Source organism: Thunnus maccoyii, chromosome 3 (assembly GCF_910596095.1).
Source record: "Thunnus maccoyii chromosome 3, fThuMac1.1, whole genome shotgun sequence".
Lineage (NCBI taxonomy): Eukaryota > Metazoa > Chordata > Actinopteri > Scombriformes > Scombridae > Thunnus > Thunnus maccoyii.
This window is the reverse complement of record NC_056535.1, coordinates 22,956,476-22,974,533: the sequence shown is the minus strand read 5'-3', so window position 1 is coordinate 22,974,533 and position 18,058 is coordinate 22,956,476. Positions and strand designations below refer to the sequence as shown.

Below are 18,058 nucleotides of genomic sequence, written 5' to 3'. Positions count from 1 at the left end.
AGCAAGACTCCTCTGACAGCTGGAGGCAAGTTAAATTAAACAGAAAAATTAACTTGATTTTTTACAGAATACTTTCTTTTCTTACTGTGACTACTTTGTACTATTTAAACAGCCTCTACTTCAAAATAACTACTTTGAAAAACAGCTAAGATGAGGAATGAATAGATAGCAAATACTCCAAAAGATGATAAAAGCACTGAAAAAAAACTGAAGGTGATTAACATTATAACTGATCATTACAGGAGATGGTACTGACTGGGTGAATGGAGACCAGATCATTTAAATGTGCTGAGTTTACCAGACCCCCAATGTCCAATGTCTGTACACACTGGGCCTGAATTATAGACCTGTGCCAACAACATGAATGATTTATAGTCAGAGTGGACAGCACATGTCACATCATTCTATCAACATTCATTGGTCATATGATGCAGATATTAATTAGGTGACCGAATCGTCAGTAGCCTTTTCTTTTTGCTGCCGTGCGAGCAGTGCGGCTCTAAGGACGGCAATGTCAGTCTGTCGGTCGTTCAACTGCTTTGGTCCAGACTGAAATATCTCAGCAACTAAGGGACGGACTGCCATGAAAGTTTGTACCTATATTCATGGTCTCCAGAGGATGTTAATGTAAATCCTGCAGTCAACCTTTTTTCATATCTAAAGCAATATTTCCCTCATCTTGCTGGAGTTAATTTATCATAAAGAGAAGTGGTAGATGACTTGAAATTTCACCAAAATCCTACCTTAATATGATAAACAAGAACACGAACCTACAGGAGCCTATAATCCTGATTCAGTCCTCTCTTGTCTTTCTCCGTGCAACAACCTTGACTTCAGGTAATTTGTAGTGAGCCTTCATTGGACGAGCGTAAGAAGAGGTGTGGGCTCAAGATAATGAGAGGCCAAAATATATTTTAGTTATCTAACGTGCATGAACATGTTGTCTGTCTGAAGTGAAAGTGACAGAAAATGCGAACCCTTAACTGTTGCGTTACACAGTTTGAATGCAAATTCCCATGCTGTGGGGATGGTGCAAGGCCATCAGATGAAACACAAACAAAACTAAACTTGTGCAGTAAAATATGTGTACGCACTTAAGTACTGTATATCTCTATAGAAAAAAAAAACTAGCTCATTATCTGTGGCATCAACCTCAGAGTGAGGATTGACTCTGAAATCATGATTGGGATTGGAATTAAAAACCAGAGTGAGACAGTGCACTTACTATGCATTAAAAGTAGCTGAATCTTTGACCCAGGAACACCTTTAATATCTGCATATCAAACATGAACAGGTGGTTCCAACAGGATGAGAACCAAACACCTGCAACAGGCCTCAGCAGTGAGAGCAGCAGCAGCTCTCTGCATGCTCCTGAATATGTTCAGGGTTTCTCTTCCTTTGTGCCTTAAAAATAATACCATTGCCTTATCAGTAATTTCAGACATAATGCTCCCTTTCTTGGAACTTCAGGTATAGTCGAGCTGCCAGTCAAACAGAGGGTGCACATGTTGCTTGTAATTAAATTTTGGCACCATAATATTCATTTCTGTGCCTGCTGTTTGCCTCCAGTATTATTTCTGGTTAATATAGAATTTGCAGAATACTAGTGGGATTATGAGGGAGTTATTATTCACACTTGACATTATTTCTTTAATTTAAAGAAGAGAGTTTTAATTAAATCACCAAAAATGCAATTATGTTTATGGCAATGAGCCCCATTACCTGAACTCTGAAGACAGATGCTTGTATAAAGCAGAACCTACATGTCTATAATGATGTTTGATTTCACATTAGTATAAAATATATGATATCTTCACACATTTAAATTAAATGTCCCTCTCCTTAAGGCTAATACAAAGCCTGAGGTGAAGCTATTCATTGCACCAAGCAAATGATGACTCATTTTAAAAGTAATGGGTTGTCAAAAATGGGGCATAGAGTTGTTGAAAGGGGGGGAAAACAAATTAAATAAAAATGGATCGTCGCTTAACCTTAAGCAAACTGTGTTAGAATCCATTAAAATACTGTATGAATCTGTGCCATTTTTTTTAGGTTAAAGAATGCTTTGATCTCTGGGAACAATTTCAGAGGCAATAGATAGCAGTAATGTGATTGCTTCTGTCATCATGATTCAACAGATTACATATCTAATCGGTTTGTGAATAGAGAATATAATTTGCACAGATTACAGGCTGCTGCTTGTTGAAACTGGGCCGTTTGACAGTTAGATGATCCTCAGACAGACAGATGGATAGACAAAAAGACAGAGAGTGGGAGGGAAACAAAAAACCACCTGGTTTAATCCATGGTGGAAAACATCCAACACATCCTCATAATTAAACGACCAAATAGGTCGATTGTACGATGCACTCCAGAATGACCCATAGGAGCGTTTTCTAATATGCCGCCTCTATCAGCAGCTTTCCAAAACAGTTCCAAATCACTGTTATAAAAAATTATTATGCTTTATGGTGTGACAACACTGTGGTTACGGTCAGGTTAGGTTTAGTCACAAAAACCACTTGGTTAGGGTTATGGAAAGATCATGGTTTGGGTTAAAATGATCACTTGAAACATGGTGTGAGTTAAAGTTACTACTTTAGGTTTACTTTAAGTTAGACAACCTTCGTCATCGTGGCAACAGTAAACACTACGTCAATCATTTTTAAAAAAACTCTCCTGATTCACTAAGTCCACTTTCTGCCATCTATCTATCTGGCCATCCACCCAACCTGCCACCTCCAAATATGGAAATTTGTCACCTGATATAGACATCATCTGAACTGCATCACTTCTCTGGGTCATACGGCTGCTGGATGGGTCATTTTTGACTACTGAATTTATGACCTATGCTGTTGTTTTTCTTGGGAGGATGGGCTGAAAACATCAGATCCTGCTGTTGTAATGGCTCCAATTTTTTCCCCTCAATGGCATGAATAAGTGTACAAAAAGTGGGCATGAACATGAGGCATGGACAAACAATTATATTTCTCACTCACATTTCACCGGGAAAAATATTAGAGGAAGTTGCTGGGACAGAGGTTTGTACTGAAATGCAAAGCTGTGCAGAGCATATGAGACATAATTGCAAAGGAAGAAGGACTATATATAATGAAATTAAAGTGACTCAGTTGCTGTAATATCCCTGGGGTGTATAGCTAGTTGTTTTATGAGGGGACATAAGAGGATTTTGTCAGGTTGAGATGCCGGCTAATGCTATTGTTCCTACTGGGAGCACAAAACAGCAAAGAAGCTTTTCACACATCTTTTCTTCTTTTGTAGTGCTGTTACTGTAGATATCGTTTCAAAGTACAAGGTGAGAAAAAAATGACAATATTGCAGCGTTGGACATCATATGCAGGAAACGCACTTACACAAATGTGAACACCCACCCATAGAATGTTATCATCTTTGCATGTTAAAAGAAATACATTTCATATGAGCCATATTGAAAATATAAATATAAAATACGTTTCACATTTTTGATGCAGTCCAAATGTAAATGATAGCATTTAAAGCTATAAGACAATCTTCAAAAGCTGTTTATTAGGGATTACTTTCAGAGAATTATACTCCTTTTCCCTTCGTCTTCCTTCACACTCCCTCGCAAACACTCACAATTCATACTTAACGCACTTATACATGAACTTAAATAGGCCTCTAAGATACTGTAAATGGCCACTAAGGGTAGGTTTTGTTCAAAGAGACCACTAAATTAAGTTAGAGAGATGGTTAGTGTTACCTTATATTCTCCTGCTTCCCTTCTGATGACTTCTGTTTCGCTTTCATCTCCTCTCTTCCCTCCTTCCTCACTTTTAGCCTTCCTGCTCTCTGTTTACTCAGTTTTTCACCAGCCCTAACATAATCACTGCCTCTTTTACCTCTTCACTTCTTAATCCCTCAAGCTAATACTGTTCCCGAGGATGTAACTTGTCATATTGTTTCAGCCAAATCACTGTGCCGTCTACATCTACATTTATAGCTGTTGAAAACACACAACATTCCAAAAAAAAAGACAAAAAGACAATTTCAAATGGCACATTACTGAAAAGCGTGGCTGATATAATCTAATACCAAGTCGATCCTAATACTTGAACCCGAGTTGCACTCTAATGCGAAAGAGGCATAGCAGTTCCACTTTGCAGGAGAAATGATTTGCATTCAATCTTCAAAAGAAGCGTTGCCCGTCACAATACAACCTAACCTCAATCTGCCAGCAGCCAACAGGGTGTTTTTAAAAAAAAAAAAAAAAAAATCACACACTAAACTACCCACCCATCAACATTTTTTTTGTGTGTGCAGAAAGAAAGCCTGCTAATGTGGGCCACCAAGCAAATCTGTAAGCAGTGAAGGTTCCCCGCCCGTCCGCCTCCTCAACTCTTATAGTCCTAACACTACGGTTTGTCACTTGAATCAAGTGATGTTCCTCTGCTATTAAGACTTGTTTAACACTTCAAGGACTGCTTCTAAGCCTTGTAAAAAAAATAAATAAATAGCAGATTAAAAGATCTTATAAGAACCTCTGCAAGATTTGACAGTGTTATGCATTTTTCACACGCATTTGCAGATAGAGTAAGTGGCTTGTATTAAAATTGGTGAGAATTTAAATTAAGCATAATGGAACAGGAGGAGTAAAGGGAAGCAGAGGAAGACAAAGGAAGCCAGAGGTGAGGAAGAGGGATCATGGTGAAAGGTCATGTTTTTATCCTCTTTCATTTCTTGCTGAGGCCAAAGATACTGAGTACAGATGGTGTGTATCTGCTGGGACAGACAGCCTGCTATTGTATTCTGCTGTATTGTATTCTATTATGTGCGGAGGTCTAGATATGATGTGTACATTATCTCTGCGAGTGTAAACCCACCAGGAAAACACTCACTATAATGCGCAAACAGCCAAAGATGAGTCTGAGCGCGCGCGTACACGCACGCACGCACGCATTTAACCACACATAATCAGCAGCTGCAGCAGCTGCAGAGCCAAACTAGGCGTACAAACTCTTTGCCATAGCGATGCCGAGATAATAAAACAAGCCACGGGCGTGTTTAACTTCTGAAGAAAAATTAGAGGAAGTTGCTGGGAGCGCAAATAGATAAATAGATAAGGAGGGCTGCTTAACTGGGAGTACAGGGGAAACGCTCAGACAGCAGAATCTGTTTGGAGATCGGGCAAAAGTCGCTCACGCATTTTTTCCAAACAAATAAAACAAAATGAGGCAAAAAATGATCATCTATCTTGTCATGTTTGTGGTCTAAACAGTTTTTTGGGAAGATATGAGAACTTTGAATTAAGTTCCAATTAACAAAGACAGTTGAAACACGGTACAAGCAAACGAAAGCATAAAATCACCAGGTCTTACTGAGTTTTATTTCTATAAATTTCTTTATGGGACCCAATAAAAACGTTATTTCACGCATCATATTTTTCAGCTGAGTGGTTTCTAGGAAACTGACCCTCTACAAGAAGAAGGCAGGTGTTTCTTTGCAAACGCAGCACCCCCAAAACCACTGTGGTTGGATATTAAAATATTTTAAATGTTTTGCTTTCAGGATGATTAAAAACTCACCTTCTGTAGGATCCACTGGCAGAGGACAACTATGGTCCAACCGAGAACCTGCATGTCACCTTCCTGATAGCGGACCACCCCGAAAAACTACACGTCTCCCCGGCTGAACATATAAAGACACACCGCGGAATCCAAGCAATCCCAACTGGCAGGCGACAAGTAAAAAGTAGCAGAAGAGCAGAAAAAAGGGCGTTAAAAGTTGTGAGTTTGTTCGGTCAGTGTCACAGTGGTTTCTGTAGGCAAACTTTGAGCGGTGGCTTCAGTTTCTCCGGTCCGCCTCATGTGGCACATCCATGGCGTTTGCCTCCGCTCATGCTGGACGTTTGCGGGAAGTTTTGTGCGGAGACGAAGTCAGTTTGGAGGGTGGAGGCAAAGAGGGGATCTCATTGAAGATCACCAGTGCTTCTTGTGTTTTAGGATAGTGACTGGTTGATTTAGAGAGATGAGATCCCCCCCCCCTCTCTCTCTTTCCCTCTACTCCCTTCCCTCCCTCCCTCTCTCTCTCTCTCTCTCTCTCTCTCTCTTTCTCTCTCTCTATCTTTCTCCCTGTCCGTGTGCGCGCTTCACGGCGCACAGCAGCTTTCGTTTATTGGCAACCACACTAACCACAAGCGCATGTTGAATATTTTGTCTTGTCAGTGTTCAGATGATGAGGTGACTATTTACACTCCACCGAGTACGAACCCAGAGAGGACGCTGTTAATAAGGTTTTTTAAGACTCCGTACAGTCAGCTAGTGTAACCACAAAAAAGTAAGTGGTTTGCTTAAAATATGACTTTTGGCTACAAAGATGATCACACATTCATTGTTTAACACTACAACTGCCAAAAATGCCAAATTTTCTATTTTCCAGCTTTTCAAATGAGGATTTTTTTTGTTATGTATGATAGTAAATTGAATATCTGTGTGTTTTTGACTATTGATTGGACATTGAAGGTGTCCACTTTGGTTCTGCGAAATTTTTAAAACAATTTTTTGATATTTCATAGACTAACGTAACAAATAATCGGCCATTTAATCAATAATGAGAATATTTGGTGTTAGTTGCAGCCCTACCACCGCTCATATGGCATTTTATTTTGGATCATGCTTCATTTTACATGATATTGGCATTATTATTCTGATTATTAACTAAGAATAAATCATGGAAATAGCTTTATAATATACATCCATAATCATCACTCACTATCTGCATGCATACACGAGGGAAACCAACAAAACAGTAAATAGAAAATGTAAAAGCAAATGGAAAACAACCATTACGCAAGAACATGAACCTTGACTGCTACGTTTAAGTGACTGTGTGTGATATGGGCCAACAGTACAAGCTAGCCAGACTATAAATTTCCAGAAAAACAAAATATTAATGTTGCATGGATATATTGGGGCAGTGTGGCCCCACATCTCTCCCTGATGGCCAGTCCCAGCTGCTGCCTGCCTGATTGTGCCACCTTTAAAATGAACTGATCTGGGACGCACAGTGTCTAGCAAGTTCGTCTGTGTGTGTTGATCAGTCTGCCTGCCTGTCTGTCTGTGTAGCATTATATAATGCTGTCAATCAGTCATACATGTCTGACTGAATGACTGGCAGATCTCTCTTCTGTATAAGTATAATGTCTGTCTTGACTTTATAATGTCCCTTTTGGATAACTGTCTGTCTGAGTGACTGACTGACCAGATAACAGTCTATTTGTTTTCCCTAGTGCTCTTTTGTCTACCTGACTGTCTTATTGTTTTTCCATCTATTTCTGTCTGTGGCTTACCAAATATTTACAGCATATATAACGTACACCAAATACTCTTTTTACTATTCGGAGCTACATCTCGCTGTCTTTCTCCTAAGAGGAATTGGATTGTGAATGCATGTATCTCTCTCTTTCTGTAAACATCTGCCATACTGTAGATTTTATCTGTCCCGTGAATACCGTATTTCCTCAAATAAAAGATGGAAGTCAATTAAAAGCCGGGTCCCCGATAACGGCTGGAGACGTGGTTGACACGAACAAATAAAGGCCGGCCCCAAAAACAGGCAGTGAGAAAAAAAGGGTGGATGAACTCCTGGGGCCTGTTATATAATGTGCATGCCAGTTAAGCATAAATAGTAATTATCTTGATATAACTCCAGTTCTGTGAGTACATGTGTAGCCCTCTAGCTGACCATCAAAGAGAGGGGAGGGGGGCGGAGGAAAAGCGATATTGTTTAAATACAGGGATAACAACGCATATTTTAATGATAATGACGGCAGTAACACTACATGAGCATGAGTAACCAGGGTAACCAGGGTAACTTGGCTAAGCCGGTGAACATATATCCATGAGCATGCTACCCACATGTGCAGCTAAGTGGTCCACTGTCAAAACGTTCCGGGTGGAACTCGAGAGCTAGAATTATTGTTCCACACGTCGATGTTAGTGGATTACCGGTAATGCAGTGACAAAAATTTAACAGAGCAAACAGAAGCAGATCAGAAAACAAGGAGGCTTTGTACTAAAATATGAGAAAATATGCCTATCAAACAGAGGGAATTAGCAATAAAGGCCTCTCTCTAATATACTCCGGCTTCCAATAAAGGCCTGGTACCCTCTGCAGTTGAAGTCAGTAAAGGCCCCGACCACTATTAGAGAAAATATGGTAAGCGACAGTTTCTGGCCCTGAACCCAAAGATATAGGTCCATAGATCAAACACAAACATTGTGCACTTTCTTCCTCAGATTTGGGACATTCTAGCTCACTTGTGGCATGTCCTCATACTCAGACTTGCAGTGACAAGGCCAGTTACCGGGACTGCCGGCCCAAGTGCACATCATGTTGATGGGCTCAGAGGTGGTGAGGTGGGGCTGGCCTGTTCTGTGACAGCCTGTCACAGATGGAGAGGAGCGTCTGTGTAAAATGAACTGCTTTGTGGCTATGTGTGACTCTGTATATTATATATTAGCAATCTGTTATCGCTCTTTGAAATGCAGGATTTCTGCAGTCAGTCTGTGTCTCTCACCAGTGTGAGAATGACACGGCACTGCCTCCCTGCGAGGCAAAGAGTCATTGCATGCAGAGGCAAAGCTTACTAAGACTGAGATGATTTGAACGCTGAGCACTGCACGGGAGGGACTGGAGTGAAAAGAGGATAAATGAATACTGAAAATGGATACAGATAATCCTTTGCACAGCCATGCACTCTTGCACTAAGTGTATCACAACCCAGTACATATTGTACCTAGTAACAGTTGTACCTTTAGATAGAGAGGTTTTTGTCTGTATATAATACCTTTAAGTTTAGCTTGAAATCTTATTAAGCTGTATGTCTTTATCTGTATTGTCTTGTCTTTCCTTTGCACTGTGTGTACTACTGAGAACTGTAATAAAATGCTGTGTATTTGTCAAAATATTTGGCCAGTGAAGTTGATTCTTATTCTTATTATATGACAATGGTGTAGGACAGTTATACAGTTAGTTTTCCAAATCCTGGACAGCCAAAATGTTTTGGTGAAGCAAAAAGAGCTGGACATATTATGATTTCTAATAATATACCTATATACAAACAAATCCCATTAAAGACCAAAACCAGTAAAGGCTTCATCCTACTAACAAGTATTTGCCTGTGTAGTCTGATATACATTAGCCTATCCCTTTGTGCTAAAGACCTCCATTATTGTTCAAAAACTCTTAATAACATATCAATGAGCCATACCGTTGTTTCTGTACTGTAGTTTTCTTTTGAGTCAATCCAACACATACCGTCCTGCTGCTGTCAATACTCAAAAGAGCACCAAATCCACAGCTGAAAGTAGTCCCTCAACATATATGCATTTTTCTGTGTTTGCAAAAATGGCAGCGCCCAGCTCCTTTGGAAATGATAAAAACTTTTTCTTTTAAAAGTATTTATTTATGACCCATTTTTAGAAGTTTACCTCTTGAGCCTAACAGCTACAGATAGGCTTGAGAAGTAGGAAAGAAGAAACACATTGTTGGTTTTATCTTTTTTATGGGATTTTTTTTTTTTACAAGAAGTCAGTTATCACTAAAGACTATGTAAGAAAACATCTATTACAATGGTTTATGAACAAAAGAGGAGCACAAAAACTAATATTACTTTAATTCTTTTTTCAATTATAAGAATTAAAATACTTCATCGTGGGCATCAAAGACCATGAGAGTAAGTTCCTCTGTTGGTTTCTGTCAATCTTATTGCTGCTGTAAATCAGTGTCTTACACTCATTGCTCCATCTTCAGCAGACCATGAAACCCTGTCTATCAAACACAGCAGGTCTCAAAGAATGTGACCATTTCCCATTTCCATCACTGCCCTCCACTCAATCTACTGTCTGTGATTTGTATGGCCACAGTACGCTCTGTCCTCCTGTTTCCCCTAATTTTTTTCCCCACTGTCGGAGAGAAGGGTTGCTGGTGTGAGTGCAATTTCTGATCCACAATGGAAGTGGCAGGTAAATTTCACCCAGCTGCTCCCCTTCTCTGTTCCACTTAGCAGCGACGCTCCTGTTCTGAGTCACTCGGTCGCTGCATGGTTATAGTAAATGAATGAACATGCTCTGAGCAAGAACCGAGTGCATCTACTTTCACAAATATCATCCTCACGTCATTATTTCTCTTTTTCCTCCCCAGATGTTGGGAGAAAGTTTTCTTATTTCCAAAACTGTACACTGGGGAGGCTTCTCGTGTTTATCGTTTTCATGTTTGCAAACACATTATAATTAGTATTCATCATTTAAGACAGTGAATTAAAGTGGAGACTAAGCACATGCAAAAGCATACACATTTAACCATTAACCAGCCTTAACATACTTTACCATGAATGCTCTCTGATGGATTAAGCAAAAAGCAGGTGGAGGTGGAGGAGAAGGTGGTAAAGAAGGATAAGTGAGGAGAACAGGGGTGTGAGTATGATGGAGGAGGAGGACGAATGTAGTGAATGCAGGGTTAGAAGCAAAGTGAGGAAAATTAGAAAGGGGATGGGGAGGACAAATGGGAAGTGGTGGCACAGGAAGAGGTGTTAAAGACGGACTGACAGGGAGGAGGAGAAGCTGATATCTGAAAGAGGAGGAAGACAAGGAAGTGTAAAAATAGGAGGGGATTCAAAATTAAGTTGGGTTTATACTTGATGAAACAGGTCAACCACAATCCCACCATAGATATCTTCAATCTTGATTCTTGATTTATAATGCAGCATCAGATTTCATCCATTGGAAGCATCACCACAAAACTTAACAGATGCACGTATTGTACAGTAAATGATAAGTCCATATTGTGCTTTAAGTATATTCCTGTCTCTGTACAGTCTCTCATTTATTTTGGTTCCATTTATACATGTAATTTTAAGTGTCTCATATCCAAATAAAATACAGATTTTTTTTTAATATACTTTTGTTTAGATTTAGTCATACATATGAGTCTCCACTCGTCAGATCACAAATCTGATTGCAAACTGTCTTGGTTTTCCCAGTCTTTGCAAATCAGGCAGCCCTACTCCAGACCAGAGGGTGGTGGTAATGCTCTTGAACCTGTTTAGCAACTGCCAAAAGCAGCAGAAAAAGAATACCTTGTACAATTTTGATTAAGTGTTTAGTTTTATATCCAATAGCTATCAGATATGCACAAGATGCATTCAATGTAAATTATTTTTTGTGATATACAGTGAGTTATGCATGTACTCATAGAACTGGAGGTACATCAAGTTAACTTTTATTTCTCCATGTCTCATTACTGAATAACCAACAAGTTTATGTTTTTTCATTCACTGTGTTAGAGAGCAACAATCATGGTGAGCAGAAGGTTTGTAGGGGGAAAGGGCTTTGCTGGACATATGTTACTAAAAAGGAGATGATCACAGAGTCTTTCTTAAACTTCTTAACATTCACTGTTGATCTCCCGCAGCATCAGAAACTCGTGGATGAAAACACAAGCAGCCAAAGCTGACCTATCACAGCTCCACATCTCCATGTGGTATTGTAGCTTCTGTAACCCCAACGTGTAGATACATTTTTGAGAAGGCACACATCAGCTATAGCCTTCAGCATAGAATCCGTTCCTACCTCTGAATGCACATCTATAAATCCACCTTGAAAGTGGTGGAAGAGTAAGGTGATGGAAGCAAAACAGAGGACAGGAGGTCTATGAGCATATCATATAATTGGAGCATCATCAGCCTGCAACACTACTAACTAGAAATTGCAATTTTTGAAGAAATTGCATGTGATTGCTGAAAGCTGAAATTGACTGCATTACATTGCTGAAAGCTGAATAGTAAATTCTACCAAGACTAACATTACTTGCAGATGGGATTGATCCTATGACCTCATGTTTGTAAGGCAGCAATTCCACAGTATGTACTGATCCAACATGTGACACAATAAAGAGTAAGCAAGATTAGATTTCCATATTAAAACTTTTAATTGCTTGAAAAAGAAAGGGTGGTTGCTCTGATATTTTTATCATATTAAAGGGCGCTCGAGTCACACTGCATGATGGTACATAATAAACATATTAAGCAACTTTGTTTATAGGAGCAGAGTTATGAGGAGCACTGCCATGAACCTTGTTATCTAACAGGAAAAGCTGACCATTAACAGGGCTTAACAGTAGAGCCAGCATGGGATCCCTGAAACACAGAGCACACATTTACATTTTGTTGATAAAAAATGAATTTGCCTAAAACAAAGCTTCTAGTGCAGAGATTTGTACATTATTAGTGGCAGCAGGACTTGCTGAGCATGAGGAAGTACAATGTGTGCACAAAGTGTCTGAAGGAAGAGAGAATCTGTAAGTTTAAGAAACAGGAGAGTGAGGAGACTGAGAGCCTGCAGTTTGTATTTCAGTCAGTGAGAGTGTAACAGTGCTCTCCCTATCAATTAAGGTTTAGATCTGAAAAACTAACTCCTGTAGGAAATATGTGTACATTTTGAGAGAGAAGAGGGTTGTGGCAGCATTTTAAGGTATGATATGTGCTTGAGGAGTTAAAATTGTGGGAGTGAGACATGTTTAGAATTTCTGGTCTAAAAAAATCTTTGCTCTCTCCTCTGCCTGGTCACATGACACACTGGTGAAATCTGAAAACTGCTGTAAAAGCTCTCACTTAGGACTTAAATTGACTTAAAGTACAGATGGCATCCCAACATAGAATACGACTTTGAAAATTCAAAGTTTTGTGAATGTTTTAAAGTTTGAATGGGGTCTGTTGGATAAGGGATGTCCGAGCAGTTGAGTTTCAAAGTGACAAAGGTTCCAACTAAGTGGATCAAATTCTCCCATAGACTGCAGCATATGTAAAAATTAATATAAAATCAGTGGAATATACTAGGATTCAGAAAAAGTAATAGGACACATCTGCTGAATGAACTGCACAGTTTGACATTTGAATTTTTTTTCTAGCACAAAGTATGCAGCAGTTGAAAAGGTCTAAAAAACGTACGGAATGTGGAAAAAGAAGTAGCAGAATAATAAAGAGTGAGAAGAACAAAGTGTTTCAGAAATCAGTAAATTAAAATATATGAACCCAGTTTCAGTGTCCAATAAAACATACACACACATGCCATGTACATGTTTATGTGTGAATGCCCACACATTCAGATACACTCCAGTGATTAAGCAAAAATAACAACAAAATAAAGTCCGTTATCTTCTCAGTAAGGTGAAGAATTATGCCGGGTAATAATGAGTAATTGCAGACGTGTCTAAATGAATAAATAAATAAATAAACACAAAGGGAAAATATAATTAGCCATGCCTTTGCCATTTTTTTGTAAAGCTGGAATTTTTAACACTAAAAATGGAAGGCCGTGCAGTCATTGCAAACATGACAGCAAGAGGAAAGTGAGAAGGAAAATATTCAGGATGAACGACAGATTCCTTGCCACTGTATGAGGAGCTCTGGTACATACACAATTACACTGCTCATTCACATGTACACACATGGATATACACACCTGCTAACACATACATTGAAGCGCCGATCCTGAGGTGTCTAACTCGGAGGTTAAGGAACACAATGATAAGAGGTCACCTGGCAGTAATGGAGCCTTTTGTGTGTGGAAATAGTCATTTCCCTGTGTAGTCTCGTGGTATCACAGCAGTGATATGAAACCCTGTCATTTTGTTTTCCTTTCTATCAATTTTTAGAAAGGGGAACGTGGGGAAAGGAGAGAGGGTGAGAGAGGCAGCAGAGAGGAGCATGAGCAGTGTGCCTGTTGCGGGTGTTACAACTATGCCATTGTCATTCAAATGTTTTGTTGCAGGAAGGGAATTTGAGAGGAGAATGGGAGATGAGCACTAATGGGGAGCAAAGGGAGAAGTGCAATAATTGGATTTGATTACGTCTGTCTGTCAGAGCAGGACAGGACATAATATGCAGCTGGAATTATTTTGACAGTGTCACAATGTGGATGACTCTTTGTGAAGTTGGTGTGATGAGAAGAACTTTTGGAATGAGAATTGTCTCGAGTGAGATTTTATGTGAGATTTTGAGATAGGGGGAAATGTCTGCAAAGAGTATATCTAGCTGCTGCTATTTTTGTGAGTTTCTGAATAATCTTGTGATCCTGTGACAGAAAGGTTAACAGCGAAAATTCTATGAATTTGAATTTACCTTATTTACCCCTCAAATTTTCAGAGATTATAGAAAAGGCCTCAGGATAGCCATGAATAATGAAGACTAAAGTGTGGACTACAGATACGACTTGGATACAAGCTGAGAATTGATCGATTCTAGCCCGGAGGCATGGGGGAGTGCGTCTAATGCTGAGAGGTCCTAAACACTCTGTGACCTCAGGTTACACTGCTGATGTGTCCAAATGCATCAGATGATGTACAACATCAAACTTACCTGACAGCATACACATAATCCATCACTCTCATCACATCAAGGCTTTAGACGTAACATCTAATAGGTGTAAATAAATCTGCAAATCCCTTTGATCAAATGTAATCAAATTCATCTGTCTGGCTCTGCCACACACACCAGTGGCTAAAAGTTTTTATAGATTTTATATTTAATTTTAGCTGTTTTAAGTGCATGTTGTGTTTTTACTAAAAATAAAGCAATGACTCTGTGACTCTATGAATAAGTCGTCTGGTGCTGCAAGATCTTTATATGGAATTACCCTCCCTACGCACTTAACACACACACATTTGCACATACAGTGAATTGACAGAGACCTCAAAAACGTCATTAACACTGAATAAACAGTTTCAAAAAATACAATGAAAGTGGGTGATATTAAGTTGAATACCAATTAGCAACATTTGCCTGCCAGGGCAAAAAAATATGATCTTAAAACAAAATATAATTCATTCCTGGCTGGTAGAGACAGACAGAACAAAGCAGAATCTGCACATTGTTCAGTTCACTGCGTTGTCTTCACCTCTTGTAATCAGAGGTGATCTGTTCTCAACATACACAAGCCAGGAGTGCCAATCAGTGTTACTACTACTTTTTGACTGAAAATATATTTGTACGTTATTACACTACAACAACTTATCAATGTAACATGTGAAAAAATATCATTGTAAAAAATATATTAAACAAATTAATTCAATTTTTGCCCTCTAGTCAGCTGTAAGAGAAGTCTGGCAATCCACTTAATGGTCAGATCATCTGTGCCTAAACCTGAAAAATTGATTGTCAGAGGGAAAAGTTTCAAAGCACATGACATATGCCAAACAACAGACTGCACAATTCAGTCCGAGACACTTCCATCAAGGAAGTGATCAATATAGTAAATGGTTGGGCTCAGCTCTATGAAGGAGCTCTCAAAGAATCAAAGCAGAAACAAGGATTCTGCTGAGAGAACTAATCTCCCTCTTAAAGAGGACGTATCATGCACATTTCCAGGTCTATATTTGTATTCTGGGACTCTGCTGGAATATCTTGCATGATTTACGGTTTGAAAAACTCCTTATTTATCTTATACTGGCCCTTTATGCAGCCCCTCAGTTCCGCCTCTGTCTGAAACAGGCCATTTTAGCTCCTGTCTCTTTAAGGTCCCCCTCCCGAGGAACCTACTCTGTTCTGATTGGCCAGCTCTCAGAAGCTGCCACTTGGCAGACTTTCGATGGCTCAGGAGGTTACATAAACAAATAATAGTAATGTCATTTCACTTCTTTTTCTTGTTCTTTACTCTGAACCGGAAAGTTTTCAAGTACATCCATACATGTTTGAGCTGAAATCCGATCCAAAATATGCGAGTGGGCAATGCAAACAACCCATGGAACAATCTTAGCAACAACCTTAGCAACAAACGCTACTGTGGTGCAAAGATTGATGGCACAAGTGTATCAGCAGCAGAGTAATAGTGAGAGTAAAAGTGCAAGGTGATAAAAGCCTAAATAAGGCTATGACTAGTCAGCTGGTGGCCAAGTACTAGTGATTGTGAAGCATGAATGAAGCGGCTCAGCTAATGCAAACGCGACTTCAGTGTTCTGCCTGAGCTAACACTGACCTCCAAACAATAAACATCAATGATCACAAACAAAAAATACAGATTTTATGTTCACATACAGTATAATACATTTTCAGTTCCTTTGTTTATCTGTACATCCTCCTACTCATTTCTGTGCATGAGAGCACACCTACCCTCATAGCTGTAACACATACAAATACAAAAACACAACCAGACAAATACATGCAACCCAGCAAGCATAAAAAACACAAATAACAAGAGACACAGTCTACTGTAGCCAGTTGCATTGCTGTTGTTCAAGTGTTGTTATATCAGTAACCGTTGGAGATAAAAGCCCCTTTAAGCAACAATGGTTATAAATTACCAAAAATAATCTGGCAGCCAGGAAGCATAGAAGGCCTGTCAGCACTCCGCAACTTCCCATCTGTCACGTCACACACACACAAAAACACACACACAAACACACACACACAGAGTCGTGTTTCCATCACTTCAGAGGACATTACATTGACTTACATTCATTTCCTGGAGACTTATCCTAACCTTAATATAACCCCAAATTTACCTTAACTTAAAACCAAGTCTTCACCCTAAAATGAATGATTTAAGTTAAGGGGACTTGCTTTTTGTCCCCATAAGGGAGTCCAGTCCCCACAGCATGAGGAATACCTGGTACACACACACACACACACACACACACACACACATACAGTAACAGCAACAGCATGCATCTGCTCCCACCTCCTCTAGCCCCCCTCCTTCATCCTCACCTTATTAAGATTCATATCCCTGAAAGGTGACTTCTTAGTCGGGCACAGTGACAACCCCCCACCCCTCATCACCCTTCCCCACAAGCTGCCTGGAGGTATAGGCACAGTGACAGGTAGCTCTTCACTCCTGGACCTTGGGCAGGGGTGCAGAGGTGTGTGTGTGTGTGTGTATGTGTGTGTGTGCGTGCGTATGTGTACGTGTGTGTGTGTGCACGCGGGTGTGTGTGTGTGTGTGTGTGTGTGTTGAGGGGTGTTCAGGGTGGTATAGGTGACGAGGAGCAGGATTATCAAGTCAAAGATGCCCCCTGTAGATAAGAAGTCTCTGGGGAGGAGCGCCTGTCTGGAAGTGCTGGGAACTGAACCCTCTCTTTCCCTCTCTCTTGTCCTCTCACTACCTGTGTTGCTCTTGCTCTCTTGCTGTCTGTCTGTCTCTTTTCTCTCCAGGCTTATCTACCTCTCACCTCCTACAGCTTGCCATTCTCTTTATCCTCTGACACTCATTCCCCCTCTTCCTCCCTCTGTGGCACTCCTAACTCTGAGCACTCCAACAAATGAATCCAGCCACTTGACTCCTGATCCGCCATGCTGTTAAAGCAAATACTCAACTCCCCATAGCAGCCATATGGGGTGGGCAAAGTTTGCACTTCTTCTTGTTCCCCTTAGATTGTACCACTTTGTAAGAGGTTGAAAGTTCCTTCTTTGTTTGTCTTCTGCACGAGCATAGCCGCCATTGTGTTTGCTTTATTCTATACCGCCATATTTACTGTGAACCCTTTAATAATGCAGTTGCACACTTTTCCATGTCTGAAAGATTTTGTTGTGTTGCCTTTGTACTCCACCACATTGGATTTAAAACCATAAAGTCGCTATGATGTTAAAATATTGACTATTTTCTTTAGTTTTTGCCCCCGAATTTAACAGGAAGATTCTGGTGTATTACAACTCGGGTTTTACTATAGTTGCCAAGGTTTTGCCATCATTTCATCAATTGGTTATGATTACATTGTACTGTATGAACACAGCAGTCAGCGATCAGACAGGTTGTAAAGAAGTCAACAGTTTGGCTGTTTAGCCAGATTATCTAAACTATCTTATTGCTTTAAGTTACTTTAAGTAAAACTGATAATAAGTGCACCTGAAATGTCAATGATAATCTGTCATTGCACAGTAAAACTGTATCCACTGTACAATAGGTAAAAGTTGAACCAGGAAGTCGGTCTGTAAACTGTGATGGATGTTTACAACTGACAGTTTAGGTCATAATTTCACACTCATTTCCATTCTAGGGACTTGTTTAAAAGGTTTTTGATCATATGT

At 39.7% G+C, this 18,058-nt stretch overlaps 1 protein-coding gene across 4 annotated transcripts in view; it reads right to left on the bottom strand.

The window, feature by feature from the left end:
- The window catches only part of LOC121890715 (neurexophilin-4), a 75,370-nt gene that overhangs the window by 36,107 nt on the left and 21,205 nt on the right, over positions 1-18,058 (bottom strand). The window contains exon 1 of one of the 4 annotated variants that reach the window (XM_042403214.1): positions 5,565-6,044. The exons of 2 other annotated variants lie outside the window; for them this stretch is intronic. In XM_042403214.1, the coding sequence (XP_042259148.1) occupies positions 5,565-5,618 (54 nt within the window). In that variant the 5' untranslated portion in view covers positions 5,619-6,044. Of the gene's footprint in view, positions 1-5,564; positions 6,045-18,058 lie in introns of those variants that run through there. One more of the 4 variants, XM_042403232.1, reaches the window with a different exon arrangement.